Raw genomic sequence first — 17,030 nt, 5'->3', positions numbered from 1 at the left:
GACTTTAATCTAAAAAACAAATGAAAGGTTAAAATGAAAATTTTGCACCTTCAAATAATTTATTATAATTATTAAAAAGGATGAGGAATTTGTGAACAAGATTAATATATAACACACAATTCATAAATAATATATCCACATTTAACTACCTCTATTGGTATAAGTCTTCTTAGAATATTTTAATAATACTAACTATATCCCTTATAAATAAATATTTATATTATCAATGTCTATCAATTCTTCTTGCAACACAAAATTATTTAAAATGAAATCAAAATTGTAATGTATATAAATCAGGACAGACAAAAATATATAACATTTTTTTTTAAACAGAATATGTATTTCTTTTTATAAGTTATCAATCATCCACCTCTAATTCTAATTCAATGTCAGCAAGGCTTATTTTCCGAAGAGTATTTATTACCATATACCTAGAAAACATTACATATAAGTAACGAAACCAAACCATCTGACTTTTGTGTTTCTTCATAGCCCGTGAAACTCTTCTGCTTTCAGTCCAACGAAGAAAATACCTAAAATAGCTTGATATTAACATGGTGTAATTTCTCTTCATGTTACATTTACTAAACACCATTAATGTTACCTTTTAGAAGACAACAAAAAACTGAGAGGCAAGTCCAAGAATCCTAAATATTTTCTTAATATATTTACAGAATCTAATGTATACACTGTACATTCTGAAATGGAAAAAAAATAATTACACTATTTATACAACAAAGTGTTTTCTATATGCCTTAGTAGGTGAATCCAGAAAACCTTGTCTTATTAGGCACATACTGCAGACTAAATCAATATTTTAGGCTCAAAAGCCTGATCACTTCATAATGTGTCTCCTTCTTACATGCTCTATTAAGATACATAATTCCTAAATGTTAAGAAATATACAATACACTTGCTAAAGTATATTGTTTGACCTGTGTAAACTCTAGATTTATTTTCACAAATGTGTTAACTAACTGGTGGCATATCTCAAAAACCCAAGATTGTGTTTCTGATTTTATTTGTAATACAATAAATCATAGTGCATCTGCAGTTCTTATTTTATAATTTTAATAATATTAAACTTACTGTCCGGCATATTTTTTTCAACAAACATATAAGCTACTGCATAAAAAACAGCAGCATGATTAGGGTGTGAAGAGACACCACCTCTATCGAATATCACAAGGGTATCAACATTATACGCTTCTATATGATGTCCTATTAATTTAGCTATAACTGGAACTGGCCATTGTAACTTAGGGTTGTCTGACAGTCTCGTGTCTGTGATAAGACATATATTGCAATCAGGAACTCCCAATTCCTTACAGGCATGCCATAATTCTTGTTTACGAATATTTCCTTTTCCTTCATAATTTCCTGAAAATAAGATCAGCTGGGACATTGATGTCTGTTAAAAAAAATATATTTTTTTAAAGATTAAATTGTTTTAAATATATAAAGTTTAAGAATTTGTAATATAGTACAGGTGATTAATTATAAATTATCTTTTGTTAATGAAATAACTACAATAGTTTTACCATTTGATAAGCACAAGATGTAAACTTCAGCTCCCTGTTCACATAATCTATAGATAGTAGGTCCAAAGAACATACATTCATCATCTGGATGAGCCACTACAACTAGCACTCTTTTTGCTCCGAGAGCTCCACGAGTCCGAGTAGGCAACTTTCTTGCATATTTTCTATACACAATACAACACAAGCACAAGTAACCAAATATCCACAAAGATATGTACAATACAAAATTTGTTAAATACAGCAGCGATTCAGATAGAAATCTTAAGTAAAAATTGTAGAGAAATTCGACTTTGTACGGTGATTCCAAAAATAACATTTTACTGCAAGAATAATTAAATTAGAAAATAAAGGAACCCTCAATTAAATTTAAAATCTTCACAACAAAGATAATTGTATAAATTCTAGAAAAAATGATTGAAGTTAATTTCATATTCGAAAATAATAAGCCCCTTGAATAAACTAACTAAACAGTTTACGATAAGTCAATAAACTATATCGCCACGGCACTACTACTACTAATAAGTAATAGTAAGAAGTAAATATTAGGCGACGGGCGCGGGGAGCTTAATACATATTAAAATAATCATAGACAATGACCACAGAGAGTCTAGACATAACAAATATACAGTACTATTACGACAATTTACTTTTCATCATAATTAATACAGATTATGAGGAATAAATAACTTAACCTTCACAATACAGTAACACTAGTATACTTATATTATATATATATATATATTATAGAACAGGGGGCAAACAGGAACGAGGCTCATCTGATGTTAAGTGATACCGCCGACCATGGACACTCTCAATGCCAGAGGGCTCGCGAGTGCGTTGCCGGCCTTTTAAGAATTGATACGCTCTTTTTTTTTGAAGGACCCTAAGTAGAATTGGTTTGGAAATACTTCAGTGGGCAGCTGGTTCCACATAGCGGTGTTGCGCGGTAAAAATTGCCTTGATAAACGCTCAGTCGTGGAACAGCGGACGTCGAGGAGATATGGGTGGAATTTTGTATTCTGCCTCGACGTCCGATGATGAAACACAGCTGCAGGTATTAATCCGAACAGCTCTGAATACTCTCCATGGTAAATGCGGTAGAAGAGGCAGAGTGACCCCACATCCCTACGCAACGCCAAAGAATCAAAACGCTCGGAAAGGGATTGGTAATCGACGATTCGAACCGCTCTTCGTTGAATACGGTCAAGTGGAAGGAGCTGGTATTGGGTATAGGGGAGCCCCCGCCCAGAGGTGAGAATAGTATTCCATGTGGGGCCGTATTTGCGCCTTATAGAGTTGCAAGCGGTGGCCTGGAGTGAAGTACTGTCTCGCCTTGCTGAGCACACCAAACTTATTGGAGGCTGATATAGCCTTTCCCTCCAAATGACCTCGAAACTGAACGTCGTTCGATATGTCAACGCCAAGTATTCCGATGCTAGCTGTGCTTTAAGGAGAGTGTCTTCGAAAAGAGGAGTACCGACAAAGGGATTTTTTTTTCGCGGAAACCGCGCAAGCTTGTATCTTGTTGGGGTTAAATTGGACTAAGTTTAGTCTATCCTAGTCCGAGGCTCCACGTTGTAGAATTCGACTTCAGACACAAGTTTGTTCATCGACAACGGCCCGAGAAATACCTGCTGTGTGCTGTCATCCGTATAGCAATGAATGTTGCTAAGTTGCAACATGTCATTGACTTGCAGAAGAACAAGGGTCGGGGATAGAACTGTGTCCTTGTGCCTTGGGACCCCAGCGTTCACGGGCTTAAGGTTGCTATGGTTAACATGCTCCGTCGATGACGACCTTGATGCTCCGATCGGCCAGAAAGCTGGAGATCCAGTCACATAATTTCTCGGGAAGCCTGGAAGCTTCGAGAGCAGTGTTTTTGCCACACCCATCGAAGGCTTTCGCTGTGTCCAAACTGACCGCTAGCGTCCTCCCCCTTGGACTCAATTGCCTCTGCCCATCTATGTGTAAGGTATACAAGAAGGTCACCAGCCGAACGACCACGACGAAAGCCTTATATAGCCGTAGTTGCTAATCGGCTGGTGGCCCTCTAGATACCTCAAGAGCTGGCCATTAATAAAGGATTCCATTATTTTGGAGAACATGGAGGTTATAGCTATTGGGCGATAGTAGGAGAGATCAGAGCGATCTCTTTTTTAAGGGATTGGATATATCGAAGCGGTCTTCCAGCACTTCGGGATAGTGTCGGGGTGAGTACAGGTACCGGAATAGGGCAAATCAGGATCGGAGCCAATTCAGGAGCACAAGTACGCAACTCAATTAGAGGGATACCATCGGACCCGCTGGACTTATGAATGTCCAAGGAAGATAGTGCGGACAGCACGTTTGCCGGAATGTGATTTCTGGTATCGAATAATCACCGCGAATAGTGACCTCCCTTGGCCAACCAAAGTCAAGTTAGATGCGAAGAGATAGTCCAAGAGGTCGGCCTTCTCCTTCGCAGAGTGGGCTAGCGAGTCATCGGGATGTGCAGTGGTGGAATGGGCGGCTGACAAAATTTCCTTGTATAGTTTTGTGTGAATAGTGTGTGTAATTGTAATGTGCTCCGACTTTGCCTCAGCGATTTCCCGTTTGAAGGACCTAGAGGTTGAGTTATATGCTTTTTTTAGTTTGCTGGTATTGGCATCACGAGATATTGCCGCTTCCACCCATGCCTTAAAGCATTCTCAACGCGAAGCCGCCTCGCAAGAACGTTTGAACCAGGGCTGTGACTTGCCACCGATCGGCACCGCAGAAAATGGAATAAAGAGTTCCATTCCCTGCAGAATCACTTCGGCGACAGACGCAGCGACGGAATCTGGAGCTTCTGACGAAAAGCACTTACGCCCCCAAGGTTAGGACGCAAAGAAAGACCTCATCTCATCCCAATCTGCTGACCGATAGTGTCGAATACGGCGACAACCCGAAAAAAAGGGGCCGAGGGTTACGAGGGCGCGTAGCAGGCACAGTACTCCAGAACACACTCCGGGTAAGCGAGGCAAACGAAAGAATTTACCGAAGGCAACCCCTTCCACGCTCACAGTGGACTTTAGCAATGTTAGGGGGCTCAATTCTAATCCCAACGCGGTTCACTTTTATCTAGAAACTGTGAAATCGGCCTTATTCTTACTTACTGAGACTGAGATATCCCCTCTGGCAGATACTTCTTACCTCCGGGGACATCCGGGGTACAAATTGGATCATTCCTTTGTGCCGCGGGCGGGATTCTACTCATGCCTGTATAGCCTTGCCCTCTGGCATTGAGAGTGTCCATCGGCGGCGGTATCACGTAATATCAGGTGAGGCTCCTGCGCGTTTACCACCTGTTCTATAAAGAAAAAGCCCTAATCTTAATGGTATTCTTGATACGCCGTGTAGCCTTGTTATTCTGTGCCATCCGTGTTTTATAGAGTAAAATTATATAGATATGATCTTTTGCCCTAACCTTTGGTACAAATCTAAAGACTATACTCGTAAGTCGTAACTGTAAACTGATTACTGATATTTAGCTGTTACATGTTAGAGTTATAATACTGAACTGTAATAACTAAAATTGCAATTTGTGTTTTTATGTAAATAATACGTGTTAATTGGCTCTGACTTTCATTAATTTTCTTTGTGGTATTTCTGACAATACACACACAGATTTCGTAGTAAAAGTTACAACCTGTGTTTTGTTACAAAGCAATCGTTATACCTAGGGAAATATACTTTGTATCTCGTAAGGCAGGAAGATGATTCAACCAGACTACCCATCAGCAATGGGTCTATTGTCCCATTTAAACTCTGATGAGCTTAAAGAAATGCTAAATGATGATGCAAAGTTTGATGTAGTACTCAAAGATGTGAAACAGGTGAGAGTTTTCCCTTAATATTTATCATCACGAATTTCAATTAATCATATTTTATAAAAATTAAATTTCCGGTGATTACAATGATTTAAATCAAATGGATTGTTCTTTCAGATTAAAGATTGGGATACGGAAAAGGAAACCATAATAGTTAGTAACAGATCTATAGCAGAATATAACTTAAGTAAAGAACCAGAACTAGAAGGACTAAAAGCAGAGGTTCAAGAAAAATCAGGAATTGGAGAAAATCTTTGTAGCCGAATTCAGGAATTACTTGATGAATATAGTAAGTTTTTCTAGATTGCTTTTTCTTCTTTTATTTTCTTTGATTAAATGAATAGACTTGATAAGGTGTGACTTGATAATTTATGACAATACTATACAAAAGTTCCTTGTCTTATTTCCTAGAAACAAAATCAGCTGGAATATCACCTGATACTACACTGGCATTATTACAAACAGCTGCAGCAGAAACCGAGGAACAGTCTGAAAATATTGCACAAGACTTCCTAACAGGCAAGATTGATGTTGAAAAATTTCTTGAAGACTTTGAACCAATACGGAAGTCAATGCATTTAAGGAAATTCAAAGCAGAAAAGATGGGTGACTTACTGCGGTCTGGTCAGAGTTCTTATGGTAATGATGTATTAAAACCTTATTTGCCATATCCAAGCTATGGTACACAAGGTGTACCAAATGTCCCTTATCCGATGGGTCCCTTAAACATGCCTATGCCTGGCATGTATGGTAACCATTTTTGAGAGATACTATGTTCAATGTAGCTCCAAAAATTATGCAGAATCAATTGGATTATCTAGAAAAAGATAACCATGTGGCCATATTTATTTAAAAATTATTACACTGTATAAATGCTTCAGAGAGAATACATAATTTTCTAAGTCACAAATTTTTAAATGCACTCTATTCTTTATTAGCAAAAACTAGATTTATTTCAACTGTTTCCAGCTCAAGTAATACAGTGTAAATTTCATTTTATAACTGTCCATTTGATATTGGTGCTTGTAAATAGGTGATCATTTACTCAATTCATAGTTAAGGAAAGTATATCTGATGGAAATAAATAAATTTTAATTATGTAAGTAATTGTTATATATAATGATTTTAACATTGTAGCTATAAATTTATTACAATTATAAATTGTTTTATGTATTAAGAGAAAAACTTAAAATAAATAAAAGACAAATTTTAAAATCCCATTTTATTTAAACAAAATAGGTATTCTATTTAACGAGGTATTTACATGACATGTCTATGATTATCAATATATATATATTAATATAAGACAAATTTTACTATGACTAAAATATCACATGAATTGTTCTAATTACTCTTAAACATTTTCTGATTCAACTTTAATTTTAGACTTTTCTAATTTGTTTTCATCATAATCTGTGGTTCCATAAGCTACAAAAACAATAAAAAGAAAGCCAACAGCTGATATAAAATAAACAATTGATTCCTGACGCCGTGCTTGTGAATGCAAATCAGCATTTTCTTTTTTTGTCCTAATAATATTTTTTGCACGTTGATTTTTTTTAAATATTTCTCCATAATGTTGTTTAGACCTAAAAGCAGAAACCTTGCGTTAACTAACTAATATGTTTTATATTTATAAATGGTTTAACATTGACTACCTCACATTTATCATATAAACTGTCTAAAGAATTAAAACAGACTATGTCAAAGTGAAATTGAATAGGTTATTATCCTAGATTTACAAGGTGAGAATTTACCATGCATCAAAGTCATATATAGGTGTTTTGCCATCAATCGTTGGTGTTATATGGCGTTTTGTCCTAGACTTGTAGAACTTTAAAGTAGGATCTGTAGGTTCAACATCAGGTTTATACTTTATCCTGGAATCATTATGTCTTCCAACCATTAATCCTTAAAACAATAAACTTTTAATTATTTTACAATATACATATGTAGAATGTGTAATAAGTACTAACAACTTACTTAACCATTTATCAATCAAAAAATCTTTCTTATGACTTAATGATAACAAGTAATTGTATTTGAAATACCTTTATCATACATTTTCTTAAGATTTATATTTCCTAGAACTTCATAGGCCTCAGTGATGGCTCTGAACTTTTTAGCCGATTCTTCATCCTATGAAAATAAAAATCAAATTGAAGTGTTATGATGTAACTAGATGCGTCTTAAGAAGTTAACTTACGGTAGACAGGTCAGGATGGTACAGTTTCGACAATTTATAGTAAGCAGATTTAATATCCCGCTGGGTAGCGTTTGGTGTGATCCCCAATGCATCATAGTGGCTCGTTAAGATCTGCGGCGATGTTCCAAACATACGGGAAAAGCCGCAGACTAACCTTGATTTATTTTGACTAAGCTTCTGAATGGAGCCCATCACTGATATTTTTAAATACACGTTATCTATGAATCTTACATTATTACAACCTTGTTTGTCATAAATAGAAAATATAGAATGCACCTAATTATAGAAAAAAAGATCTCTTCATGTTTTGGTTTGGAATTTTTTGGTGAGTAGGGATGACAAAAAAAGTTGACATTAAAGTTTGATGTTTATCCTTAGACTAGGATAATCTGCACTATACACTATATAAACTGGTATACGATTTCCAAGAAATAAAAGCACACGAGTGTAAATTAGGTGTCCCAGTCCCCATACACACATGATACTCATACGATATATAATGTTGATAGTAGAGGAAAATGGCTTTAGTCAGGTGTCCATTCTTTTACACGAGATCTTCTCTTCAGTTCTTACACTGAGTTTTAACCTGTGGTTTGCCAGTGAACAGTGGTATGACTGTGGTAAATTATTTTTATTGTACTAAATGAGGAATCTAATGAATCTGTGACTTATGAGTATGAGTAATGACGAATGCTGAATCTGGTTCTAAGTTTGAATGTATCACTATTTTGTTTATTTCTAAGCTTAGTCCGACGATCGTGATAATTTTGTGAAAAGTTTAATTACTGTGACCAGGTGTTTACATTTTTTATCAAAAGGTAATAAATTCGTAGGATTTATATTACGATACTCAAATCTGATAAATACCTCATTTGGAATGAATTGAAACCCTGTAGTGTATTTAGACTGTGCAGTGTGCAGTTACATATGGTTTAATTTATCCTTGACTACTATAAATTCATTGCCTTTTACGGAATTATGGAGTGTTTCTGATTGTGACATCAGTACTGTGTCCTACTTCGCTGGGTAATTTTAGTATCGAATGTGTTGTGAGTCATAATATTTTTCGTTAACGGACGTTGTTTTAACGTGGCGTGCGTGAGTTTATCGCTTTTTGTGCTCGTTGAAATTTCATTTATTTTGAAAAAGGTTTCCCTTTCTTATATCTTTTATTTTTAGTAATTTTTCTTAACATCAAGCTAATGGCAGTGCTTTTGTAGCTAAACAACAAAATGTCGTCGCGTAAAACAGCTGGACGTCGTGGTACCAACAAGAAGCGTGCTCAACGTGCCACTTCCAATGTCTTTGCTATGTTTGATCAGGCTCAAATATTGGAGTTCAAGGAGGCTTTTAACATGGTTGATCAAAACCGTGATGGGTTTGTAGACAAAGATGATCTTCATGACATGTTGGCGTCATTGGGTGAGTGATATAATAAAGTATATAAAATATATTAATTTTTGTATTTAAAATTATAAAAAAAAGATATATAGTGTACTACATACTTTAACACTTCTATGACAATAATAATACTATTTTGTTAAAGAACAAAAACATATCAAGTATCATAGTAATTATGGAATTGTATTATACGAATCTTCCTCCTATATATTTATTTAAAAGTAAAAAAAAGTACAATGAATAATTTGTGACTACACATATTTACCTCATTTAGGTAAAAATCCTACTGAAGATTACTTGGAAGGCATGATGAATGAGGCTCCTGGACCAATAAACTTCACAATGTTCCTAACTCTATTTGGTGAACGTTTGCAAGGCACTGATCCTGAAGATGTCATAAAAAATGCTTTTGGGTAACAACTATGTTTATTAAAATTATATGTTATTACTGTTAATGATGGTGTCCAAAATATAGAATAGGTTGAGGAAAAAGTTTCTTCATATTTTTAAAGAAAATTCACAACATTGTTTAATATAGTTTATTTACATTTAACTAAAGTACCATTTGGTTTGATAACTATTTGCCATCTTGTAGGTAGGAACATGATCCCATTGCTATAGACATTTTGAGGCTTCTGATCAAAATACTGCGACTATTGGTTTTGCCAGTCCTGTTGTGATGTTAACCTGACACTGAAAAAATAATTCTGAAGAGAATGAAACAGGTGGAAATCTGATGGTGCAAGGTCAGGACTATATGGCGGCCGAGCTCTCTTAATTTTTGCTGAGTGGCTGAAGATGTGTGACATCTAGATATCGCTAGCGATATCATGATGAAAAACCACACCCCTTCTGTTGATTAATTCCAGCAGACATCTCTCAACTTCTTGCTTTAATCTCATCAGTTGTTCTAGTTCAGTGTCGATGATCCTGCCTGGTGGATACAGCTCATAATGAATAATGCCCATCCAATCCCACCACACGCACACTTTTCAACTTATTAAAAAATGGTTCGGTTTCATTACGTGGTAATAAAGAATCGCAAATTTGTACACTCATTCATTATGTTCATTAGGTTTTTTTCAGTGAGCTCGTGAGGTACCCAAATATCGAGCTTTTTTGTTTTTTTCAAATGCGCCAAAATTCCCAGTTGTTCAGTAACTACTGATATTTCGATCTTGCTCCACTTTTTCAAAAATGACATCCATTTTATCCGTAATAGGGCGACCAGAGCGACGTGCATCTTGGACATCAAAATTTTCGGATTGAAAACGCTTAAACCAAGTTTGTGCTTACAGACACTGCACTAGGTCCATAAACATCGCAAATTTTTTTCGCGGCTTCCGTTACATTTTTACCTTTTTTGTAGAATTTTTTTTTAAATGTATCGAATTTCTTCATTAGATTCACTCATCTTGATAGTACGAAAAATAAATAAAAATCACACATTTTCCTAATTTGATTTGGAATTATCTACCAACCAGATACAAATAATATAACCAAAGAGATTTTTTTACAAGTTCATACATACTAAAAGCGAAAAGACATTATTCCCAACCTAATATATAATTTTTTTATTCCTACACATATGCATGTTAGAGTGAATATTTACAATTTTATGTTGCAGATGTTTTGATGAAGAGAATTTAGGTGTAATACAGGAGGATCGTCTAAGGGAATTGCTGACTACTATGGGGGACCGCTTTACTGATGATGATGTTGATGAAATGTTACGTGAGGCACCAATACGTGATGGCTTGTTTGACTATGTGGAGTTTACACGCATTCTTAAGCATGGAGCCAAAGATAAGGATGAACAATAAACTTGGCAGATGTGTAGCAATTTATTATCACTTATCTTCTGCTGTTACCTAATTATGGATTTATTATATGTTATCCGAAATAGCTTGTTTAAGCATTAAGTTACTTTTATGAATTATTCTATTAATCTCTTAGTACATTGCGGTGCTAACAATGTAGTAGGTATGTGTGATCTTTGGAAGGATTTTTGGCAAAAAATGAATCTGGTAGAAATATGGTTAGAACTATTAGACTGTACTTCATGTATTTGAGCATTTAAAAAGTATTTAAATTATCATTCCTTTAAAAGTGACTGTTTAAAAATACATTGTCATATAATATTAAGTTTGATATGAATTTTTCATGTATGCAACATAAACATTAACAAACCCAATAACCATGTAAATTTGTATTACATAATAAAGTATTAACATTAAATACGTGTACGATCTTATTCTTTCGACCTGCCATACATAATTTCTTAACATTTTCACTATTTCTGTAGATGGTGTCTATGATGATAGAGAGCATTAAGAGGTTATTCGCTTTATGAGCAGTATCGGCCTATTTGCTTCAGCGTGCGACTCTCATCTCTGAGGTCGTAGGTTCGATCCTCGGCTGTGCACCAATGGACTTTTTGTATGTGCGCATTTAACATTCGCTCGAACGGTGAAGGAAAACATCGCGAGGAAACCGGTTTGCCTTAGATCCAACAAGTCAACGGCGTGTATCAGGCACAGAAGGCTGATCACCTACTTGCCTATTAGATTAAATAATGATCATGATACAGAAATGATGCCCAGACCGTAAAAGGTTGTAGCGCTATTGACTTGTTTTTCTTGTTTAACATTCGCTTTATTCTTAGAACTGAATCTTAATCTAAAAATATTCCATATTGTTCATGTTAATTGACGTACCACGTAAATAACATCGTCATTTCTCACTAATTAAATTGCTTAATTGAATATTCCCAAGCCTGTCCTAATTTATAAGATCATTATTAAAAAAAATATTTTGGGTGTATAGCCAATTAAGAATTTTTGGTTAGTACTAATACGTTAAGCTATATTATAAAAAAAACCAGATGTGATTTTGTAGACTGGATATTCGAGATATGGAATTAAGATCGACTTACTCCAATCAAAAACGACTTTTGATATTCCTTATCTGTTTTGTAAATACAATTAGCAATGTGAGGATATAAGGTACATTAGCTATTTCGCGCAGTTTCGTTTGCGATATTATTTTGGATAAACTTATATATTTATGGGAATAAAAGCATGTTTATTTAGATAACATAATTATGAAAACTCCATTTGCGAAGGAATTTCAGAAACATGATGATAAACAATGAATTTTTAAGTGGGTAAACTTTCAGTGATGCTGTCGTGGACTTGTTTAAACCTTTTCAAGAACATTTCCGTAACAGGTACTATTAGCACTCAGTAAGGTAGTTTTTTGCAACTTTTTTCATGCTCGGCTTCTAGCGTAATGATAAATGGACTATCAAACAAAAACAAATTTACTTAATTCGATTCTTGAGACTGGCGAATTCAACCAAACAAGCGATCTTCATTTTGATGATTAATAAGAATAAACATTCATAGTTCGAATAAGGAAAACCCTAAATACGAGATTACATCAGATTAAATTATAGTTTGGAAGAAGTACTTTATTGATCGCATAAGCTAGGTTTTCCTTCGATCAGCAACACGGCCCATTGCAATAAACCATCGATTCTCATGTGCGGGTTCTCATTTTTAACTGAAAAAAATAATTAGCCAAAAGGAAATTTTGTGTCTAAAAAAAATGTATGTTCTAAGTAAGTGGCAGTGACCAAGCAGATTAAGGAAGAGGTTTTATTACCTTGCGCTCTTACAAACTGTTTTGTAGGGATGTCGGCAATTTTAATTGTTGGGCGTCCTAACTGGAAGTGAGTAGTTGTGGGTATCATTTTTTTCTTTTCCTGAAAAAGCTAATAACTATTACAGATTTGGCGTTTAAATTTTAAGCGGCCATCCTTAACAATTATTTAAATTTAAATGGCTTTATGTATTAATTTTAATTATATGGCCCCGACATTCCTCGTTCTTGGGTTATATATAAGATATGTTATAAAATAGGGTGAAATGGCCCATGTGAATGGCCCTTGCTGTGCTAAGGTCCATTCCACATCATTCGTGGCCGTAAAGGACCGTGAGTTTAACGGCTGATCGCGTGGATGGATGCGGATAAGGCTACGCTGTTACCGTGCCCTTCCTCGGGCGATTGCTGGTGGCTCCGTGGGGTTTTAGTGGGTATGTACAGTAGCGAATCCCACTTAAGCCTTCACCACTAGGCAACCGTGCCGCGGGTTGGTATGCGTAACGCATTTCCCCACGAAAAAAAATGACAAAGATAGTGTGTGTAGTCTGTGAATTGAGTTCCTTTTCCACAGATTTTTTTAAAATTCGAATACTTACAAGTAGCGGCACGAAACTCTAGCGCTGACCGTTAATGCACAGAAGTAAAAAATAAGGTACTGAGGGGGGCTAGCGTAATGAAGAGCGGGCGCGCGTAGCGTCGATTGGCTCTTCAGTCGCATTCCGTCCCCCGCACCGATACTACGCCCCGCGCACATCCCGTGTACAGTCACGTCAGTAATATTATTGTTACTGTTGTTATGTTTTGTTGTTTTTTGTTACGTTTGATTTTGTTAGTGTTTTGTTGTTTGTTATTTGTTTTTAAGTTTGTTTGTGACTTTAAAGTGAATATGCCTAGAACAAATACTGTTTTGAAAAGACAAGCCAGGAAAATGGTTTATGACGTGAATTGTTTTTTAAAAGGGGAATCTAACGAATGAATTGATTCTTTGAAACAAATCTAAAGTGAGATTGACGAAGCTACAAATACTTTGTTCAGTCATTCGGACAGCAACATTGTAAATTTGGGCCAGATAAAACAAACTGCCGAAATCATTAATGCAGGAAACATAAAATTTAATAGTATAATCAGCGAATTAGGTAAAATCCTAAAAAGGACAGCAGAGTCAACAAAAACGTCAATTGCAACGGTAAGAAACATGTCCAATCAAGCCAAAAGTTCTGATTTGATTACAGTGTTCAGAACACCTGGCAAAAAACGTTCCAGAACAAAACCGGTCACAAATATCGATAACTTCGACCAAGGAGTAATAAAGAGAACCATTCATAACTTTCACAAGGCAAATAATGAACTTCCTACCATCGGAAAGCTTGAAAAGCAGCTAGAAGATGACATAAATTTCAAAGGTTCAGAACGAAGTCTTCGGCGAATAGTTAAGAGTTTGGGATTTTGGTGGAAAAACACCGAAAACAACCGGAAAGTGCTGATTGAGACTTCTAATATACGTTTGCAACGTATCGAATATTTAAGGAAAATAAAGCAATATCGCCAAGAGGGAAAGCCTATTGTTTATACAGACGAATCTTACGTAGATTCATCGCACTCTTCTTCAAAAGCCTGGACCGACGGTACTACTAAGGGGTTTAAGAAACCTAATTCGAAAGGACAGCGAGTTGTCATTGTCCACGCAGGGTCTGATACTGGGTTTATACCTAATACGTTGCTGACTTTTAAAGCTGGTACCAAATCAGGCGACTACCACGACAATATGAATTTTGAAAACTACGAAAAATGGCTCCGAACCCAATTAATGCCCAACCTACAACCCAGTTCCGTCGTGGTAGTCGACAACGCGTCCTATCATACTAAGCAATGGGATCGCGCCCAACCTCTAATTCTAAAAAAGCTGCCATGCAGGCCTGGCTCATTGAAAAAGGTATACAGTACGAGGAAACACATTTGAAACCTCAGTTATACAATTTAATAAAGATCAACAAAGATAAATTTAAAACATTTTCGAGTGATCGAATCCTAACTGAACGAGGTCATCAGGTACTGAGACTACCACCATACCACCCCGACCTAAATCCGATTGAAATGGCATGGTCGGATATTAAACAATATGTAGGCAGCAAAAATATAAAGAAAATGTTTTACTAATGGGTACATGGGATTGGCAAAAGTTGTGTAAAAAGGTGAAGGATATATAAGAGCAATATGCAAAGAGTGATCATGTCGTGGATTTGGTAACAGAACAATTCATTATTCATGTCGATGGAGATAGTTCCGAGGATAGCAATGAAGATGATGCTAGTGCCGACGAACGAAGCAATCGTGAGCCCGGGCCCTCAGTAAGCAAAAGGCCTTGTCGCGAGACTATTGAAGGCGTGATACCGTTCTCTGATTCAGATTAATAAAAGATTACAAATTAAAAGATAATGTTTTTATTTTTTTACATCCCATAAACTTGTTAAAATATCTTAGGTCTTTTTTGGAAATACGTTCTATGTACAGACACTTTTTTACTGTCTTATTATATCTTATAGATAGGTAATATTACTTACATGCGCGACAGTAATCATGCGCAGCAGCTATCCTTCACATTTCGTTCAGTTTAATATCGTTATTTAGGTAATCATTAATCAAAGTGGCATATAATGTATTGCGCGACAGTACACATGCGCAGCAATCCCCTCCACGTATCGGCCAGCGCTAGACTTACGTGCCGCTGCCTATACCTAAGCCATAGAGGAAGGTAGCTATGAAGTATGACCGAGTATTAAGCGACAGGCGTAGAACACTGCAGTTGATTTCATTGGTACATAATACGTCTTGTATTCGCGTCGTTCGCTACCTTAAATTTAAATCTAGTCTAGTTTTTCCCAACGTAGGGCCCTCGCCCCACTGGGGGCTTTTCACAAATGTATTTAAATTATTTCGAATTTCAATTTAAGTTTTTCATGATGTTTTTAAAAAAATCTTAGTAATTTCTTCCCAAAACCTATCATTTAAGTTAGCGAACTTTTAAATTCGCTTCGAATTAAATTTTGTAATATTAAAAATTATATATATTACATAGGGGGGCCAAGCCATTTAAGAAAGGCTAATGTGGAGCACAGCACAAAAAAGGGTTAGAAAACACTGATCTAAATGATTGAAAAAAAGTTTTCTCACTTGTTCCCAAATATTTTTTTTTATGATTTTGGGCTCCTGGCGATCTGATCTAGCTGATTTTGGGTTGTAGTCGGGAGGGTGGTAGAGCATATCATAAGGACATAAAGGCTCCTTTGACTCCCATTTTGTGTTAAAATATGTTTCTTTCGACACTGGTATGATCATTTGGCTTATAAGTCTGTCTTCAGGCATAGACATTTTAAAATATATAATTAACACAGTAAATTTTGTATCAGATTTTATAAAATGATTTAATAAAATGACACTTTAAAACAATTTAAAACAAACTTATTTTTATAGCCACATTTGAAGTTTTAATCGTATTGTCTAGTAACAATTTTTGATATAGTTACTATATCTGTGGTTAGGTTCTTAGGTAATCAAACCTCGGAGCGTATTAAAAAAAAACATAAAAGACGTTTCTGATTCAAAGATGAAGATGGGATTATATCGAGAAGAATTCTTACTTACAATATGGTCGTATATAAATTGGGTAGGTATATAGTATACTATACTACTATATAGGATACTATAATATACTACTATACTACTATATAGTAGTATAGTAACCTTCGATGAATGCCGAGTTGCCTATAGAATTGTACTCGATATTTAAGAAGATGAAAAGCAATTTTCAACGTCAAAGATATTAATATGGTAGGTTTATCTCGACATAATAGAATGTGTATATGCATATTTTATCCGTTGATCTATCTAAATTGTAAAATGTAATATGGTAATCAGAGATATAGTATAATTCTAATCATAACAGACTGATACTTTTATTTTTCTTTTCAAATATAATAGTTATTACACAATTCATTGTATAATAATAAACTAACTATTACTTTTTTTTAATTGAAATTATACATAGTTGGTATCCGACACATCTTAGTATTGGTTGTGGCTTTGGTTTAATCTATATCGCTTTATTATGTTCCAAATACGTATATACTTTTTCGGTAACGCCAAAATGATGTCACATTGTGTTAATAGATATATTTTTTTGTTCTTATGATTTACATTTTTATATTTTTTTGTTATAAATAATTTTTAATTTTCGTAATGATGGAGAAATATGTTAATAGTCGTTTTTACGGTCAGTTTAATTAGCTGTACGAATACCTATAAATACTACACATTTATTTATTTTTATTTATGTAGATTCCCTGGACTATTTGGTACCACCAGTTAAGA

At 35.1% G+C, this 17,030-nt stretch overlaps 5 protein-coding genes across 9 annotated transcripts; 2 read left to right on the top strand and 3 right to left on the bottom strand.

The window, feature by feature from the left end:
• Positions 1-139: 139 nt before the first annotated feature.
• LOC123712840 (N-acetylglucosaminyl-phosphatidylinositol de-N-acetylase) lies at positions 140-2,094 on the bottom strand. 4 transcript variants are annotated; one of them, XM_045666131.1, is made up of 4 exons: positions 1,542-2,094; positions 1,090-1,380; positions 605-698; positions 140-542 (listed from the first exon to the last, which is right to left on the bottom strand). In XM_045666131.1, the coding sequence occupies exons 1-4, from the start codon at positions 1,855-1,857 to the stop codon at positions 359-361; spliced, it is 885 nt and encodes a 294-aa protein (XP_045522087.1). In that variant the 5' UTR covers positions 1,858-2,094; the 3' UTR covers positions 140-358. The 4 variants fall into 4 exon arrangements, with proteins under 4 accessions (XP_045522087.1, XP_045522088.1, XP_045522089.1 ...); XM_045666132.1 differs by having other exon boundaries at positions 140-533; XM_045666133.1 differs by having other exon boundaries at positions 1,090-1,411; positions 1,542-1,753.
• A 2,907-nt stretch (positions 2,095-5,001) lies between these two features.
• Positions 5,002-6,524, top strand: LOC123712952 (vacuolar protein sorting-associated protein 37B). The gene is made up of 3 exons (XM_045666364.1): positions 5,002-5,395; positions 5,507-5,678; positions 5,801-6,524. The coding sequence occupies exons 1-3, from the start codon at positions 5,276-5,278 to the stop codon at positions 6,151-6,153; spliced, it is 645 nt and encodes a 214-aa protein (XP_045522320.1). The 5' UTR covers positions 5,002-5,275; the 3' UTR covers positions 6,154-6,524.
• Positions 6,525-6,611: 87 nt separating this feature from the next.
• LOC123712949 (dnaJ homolog subfamily C member 30, mitochondrial) lies at positions 6,612-8,078 on the bottom strand. Its single transcript, XM_045666361.1, has 4 exons — positions 7,596-8,078; positions 7,441-7,528; positions 7,147-7,300; positions 6,612-6,978 (listed from the first exon to the last, which is right to left on the bottom strand). Exons 1-4 carry the CDS (start codon positions 7,785-7,787, stop codon positions 6,744-6,746), a joined length of 669 nt encoding a protein of 222 aa, XP_045522317.1. The 5' UTR covers positions 7,788-8,078; the 3' UTR covers positions 6,612-6,743.
• A 177-nt stretch (positions 8,079-8,255) lies between these two features.
• Positions 8,256-11,234, top strand: LOC123712951 (myosin regulatory light chain sqh). 2 transcript variants are annotated; one of them, XM_045666362.1, is made up of 4 exons: positions 8,256-8,413; positions 8,816-9,017; positions 9,271-9,409; positions 10,624-11,234. In XM_045666362.1, the coding sequence occupies exons 2-4, from the start codon at positions 8,828-8,830 to the stop codon at positions 10,817-10,819; spliced, it is 525 nt and encodes a 174-aa protein (XP_045522318.1). In that variant the 5' UTR covers positions 8,256-8,413; positions 8,816-8,827; the 3' UTR covers positions 10,820-11,234. The 2 variants fall into 2 exon arrangements, with proteins under 2 accessions (XP_045522318.1, XP_045522319.1); XM_045666363.1 differs by lacking the exon at positions 8,256-8,413 and adding an exon at positions 8,497-8,744.
• Positions 11,235-12,068: 834 nt separating this feature from the next.
• On the bottom strand, positions 12,069-16,124 carry LOC123713215. Its single transcript, XM_045666780.1, has 3 exons — positions 15,834-16,124; positions 12,663-12,762; positions 12,069-12,560 (listed from the first exon to the last, which is right to left on the bottom strand). Exons 1-3 carry the CDS (start codon positions 16,029-16,031, stop codon positions 12,469-12,471), a joined length of 390 nt encoding a protein of 129 aa, XP_045522736.1. The 5' UTR covers positions 16,032-16,124; the 3' UTR covers positions 12,069-12,468.
• Positions 16,125-17,030: the final 906 nt, after the last annotated feature.

The sequence above is a fragment of the Pieris brassicae genome, chromosome 8, assembly GCF_905147105.1.
Source record: "Pieris brassicae chromosome 8, ilPieBrab1.1, whole genome shotgun sequence".
Classification (NCBI taxonomy): domain Eukaryota; kingdom Metazoa; phylum Arthropoda; class Insecta; order Lepidoptera; family Pieridae; genus Pieris; species Pieris brassicae.
Note: the sequence above shows the minus strand (reverse complement) of the source record. Positions and strands in the feature narration are given on the sequence as shown.